The sequence below is a fragment of the Frankliniella occidentalis genome, unplaced genomic scaffold (genome assembly GCF_000697945.3).
Source record: "Frankliniella occidentalis isolate FOCC.00 unplaced genomic scaffold, Focc_3.1 Scaffold1, whole genome shotgun sequence".
NCBI lineage: Eukaryota > Metazoa > Arthropoda > Insecta > Thysanoptera > Thripidae > Frankliniella > Frankliniella occidentalis.
In genome coordinates this window covers 937,564-941,009 of record NW_026267131.1, presented here as the reverse complement: position 1 = coordinate 941,009, position 3,446 = coordinate 937,564, and the positions used below count along the sequence as shown (strand labels likewise).

Here is a 3,446-nt window from a genome sequence, read left to right as displayed (position 1 = left end):
GGGGGGGGGCACGTAGATTGAGTCTTACCTTACCAAATTTTTGAAGAGGACTTCACTGATAAACTAAATGTTCAACTGCTTAACACTTGTAAGTGTGCAACTGCAAGTTGAATACTTGCAAGTGTGCAACTCCGTAGTCGTACACTTCCAAAGTGTTCGACTCGGTAGGTGTGCACTGTCAAGTGTGCAACGTAACTGCTCGGTTGAACACTTCCTTAGATTAGACGCTTACTGTGTAGGAAGTGCTCAACCGGGGAGTTGCACACTTGCAAGTGCACGCCTACCGAGTTGCACACTTGCAAGTATGCAACTTGCAGTTGCATACTTGCAAGTGTTTAACTTACAGTTGCACACTTAGACGTGTTGAGCAGTTGAACACTTAGTTTATCAGTGTTTGCACTGTTAAATGACTACAAAGCAAATGCTTTGCAGAACTGCGAGGTATGTAGATCCTTTGTAACTACGAAGCATTTACTTTGCAATTACAAAGTAATGCTTTCCAATTGCGAAGCATTGCTTTGCAGGAGTCTGACAGTGTGCTCTTTGGCTTCAAGTGGCTCTAAGTCGTCACAATCGATAAATAAGAAGGCGCGTTGTGAGCCAAACATATTTGCACAATTACAATAGTTATCGCCAACTTTAACACGCACGATTTTGCGCTGCCCTCGGTCTACCACAGAACACTGAAAATTCACTACAAGACTTGTTCTTCGTGATAACCCAGAGATTCTTTGGAGTGTCGAGGTTATGTTGCACTTGGACTGAGTGACGTCACAATCCCACAGATGTTGTGGAAGACGTGCGACCCATCCCGCACCAAGCGGCGCTCTTCGATCCGAGCGGCCAGTTCTTTTGCTCCGGAGTCATCCTCAGCGAGACCGCCATCCTTACCGCGGGTCGCTGCATCTTCTGGTGAGGAACACTATGAGTGCACAAGGACAATTTTTTAAACTAGAACAGCACTTCTGTGTGCACATATTTAAGTTCAGATACAATATTGCAATTTACAACATACATTTCGTGACTAGCTAGATACAACAATGCATCTGAACTCAGTGCGTAGCCCCGGACTTTTGTGTACAAAACAAGCAGGATTTACACATTTTATTTGTACGAATTTAAGCAATCAAAATGTTAACACAACATTTCTGCCTTCATTTGAACACTTTTGACTTTTGTGCATTCATTTTCGTGGAATCAAGCATTTTTGCACACAAATTCGTCCGAAACGAATCGTAGGTTTAACGACGCACACACGTTTGCACAAGTACATACAGATACATTTAGCGTGTTGTTTTAAGTGCCCTTAGACATTTAGATTTAATGTTTTATTACTGGAATTGTATACTTTGGTGGCTCTTTGCGATCGCCTAACATTACCGCTGTGTGCAGGACCGATGACAATATCGAAATTCGAGCTGGAATAGGCAAGCTGGATCAGCAGGATGATGATATCCAGAAGAGAACCGTCAGCAAAGACAACCGATTTCTGCATCAGACCTACGACATCCTCACTTCGGCCGATGATATCGCTATCATTAAGCTGACCGAGCCACTGAAGCTCGTCGAAGGTAACCATATCAACGAACCTATTAATAACGATCCACAAACAAATTTCAAAGTGTAAATTCAACTTGCAGGCGTCGTAGAACCGGTTCAGCTACCGGGATATCTCGACGAGCGAATTGTCTGGGAAGGCAAATCGGTCAACATCAGCGGGTGGGGAAAGATCGGGGACAAAAGTAACTATCTTACCACCAACGCTGCGCGTAGAGTGATGGTTGAACGCATTTTAGATGTATACTGACACACATGCTACTTTTCACAGCCTCTACGTACAAGAATGAAATTCAGAGGTCTCAGATAAAGCTGGTGGACCTTGACCTATGCAAGGTGGTATATGGCCACAACGTAATCGGCGGAAACAAGCTCTGCGCGGCCAGCCACCTGCGGAAGCACCCATGCACGGTATGTCTACGTGCACTAGAACTCCTTCATAATCAATCGTAAAAACATGCGGCAAAAAATTTAAGTACAAAGTAAAAAGAGAATCATTCTGTGTCTAACTGAACTCAATTCAAAAAAATGGCTGTGGTTCTTTTTTACAACTAGATACTACAACTATACTACTTTGCCTCGAAGAGCAAGAGTAGCAAGGGTTGTCAGTCTTAAATTCACGACTGCTTCCTTTAACCCAAAGTATTGCCTTTACTGAGGTGGGATCAACTTAGAAAGTGCGTCCGTCATTCGCCGTTACGAAATTGCGAAGTTAAGCCGTTAGCCACTGACAGGTCCCATAGCGCCTGATAGGTTGGCAACATTTTGTTCGCTGTGCATATGTGTTTTGCGTGGTGGCCTACCCCGAGTCTTGCAGGCGCCGTCCTCTCGTAATTGAAAGATCGAAAGAATTTGAGCAATACATACTTTCTCGATGATAGCAAAGAATCACTGTCCAGGATATGCCGTGTGCCAAAATAACATGGCACTGATTGCAATACCAGTTCTCCCAAACACGGATTACATGTGGTGTTGCTGAAGAACAAGTCAAAAACGTATACGTTTGTTCTATACGTTGTTGTCTTATCAAAATAAGTCTATATCTCCCTGTTCCTTCAAGTCACCCCAAGTCTTCTTACCTACAGGGTGAGCCAGGCGGCCCGGTGACGATACACAGACAGAGAAGACCACTGCTGCTGGGGATCGTCGCCTTCGGAAGCCCCAAGGGCTGCCACGAGGAGTGGCCCGCCGTCTTCACTCGAGTCACCGCCTACCTCAGCTTCATCGAGAAGCACACTGGCATAGAGCTCACAAAGGTAAAGAAAAGATCAGTTGATGACTATCTCTAAGAAAGTATATTTCATACATCAAACATTGGCTCATTTAAAGTAATTTTGTTTTGCAGAAAATGAAAAAAGTGGAATTATAAAACGAAGAACGATTTTAACAATCTAACGGGAGATTAAACTACCTCAGCCCCCAACGGAGGCCTCATTTTGAATTAAAATGACTCAATACTTTTTGTTACGAGTCGCCCTCCTTGCTTTCTCTCACAAAATATTAATTTTTCGACCCGTGCGCTAAGTTAACTAATTGGATCTCAAAACGGTGGCGGCGCCGACAGAGGACGCCTGGCCCTCTAACGGTAAACAATAACTGACAAAAACGGTGTCAGTTTCATCATCATCATTCTGCCTGAATTTGTAATAATCTCATATCTGGCGCTAAAACCCGAACCTAACGGGTTGTCACACACGACCAAAGTCATACATCATGGGCCGCCTCATTAGCTAATGAACAAAACAGTAATGAGCATATAAGATGTCACAATCACTCTGCAATAGCGTCTCGGGCTGATGAGTCGCGAAATCCCCTTAACCCCCTCCCCAACCCCTACCCCTTTACCCTCTCTCTCTCTTTCTCACGCGTTGCGAAGAGGACGGAGCAAC

The 3,446-nt window shown here is 44.3% G+C and overlaps 1 protein-coding gene across 1 annotated transcript in view; it reads left to right on the top strand.

Annotated features, from left to right (window-relative positions):
* LOC113213478 (brachyurin) overlaps positions 1 to 3,024 on the top strand; it is a 4,079-nt gene extending 1,055 nt beyond the window's left edge. The window contains exons 2-7 of the mRNA XM_026432559.2: positions 786 to 912; positions 1,393 to 1,571; positions 1,641 to 1,742; positions 1,829 to 1,968; positions 2,643 to 2,813; positions 2,903 to 3,024. Coding sequence (XP_026288344.1) covers positions 786 to 912; positions 1,393 to 1,571; positions 1,641 to 1,742; positions 1,829 to 1,968; positions 2,643 to 2,813; positions 2,903 to 2,926 — 743 coding nt within the window. The 3' untranslated portion in view covers positions 2,927 to 3,024. The remainder of the gene's footprint in view (positions 1 to 785; positions 913 to 1,392; positions 1,572 to 1,640; positions 1,743 to 1,828; positions 1,969 to 2,642; positions 2,814 to 2,902) is intronic.
* The last annotated feature ends 422 nt before the right edge of the window (positions 3,025 to 3,446 follow it).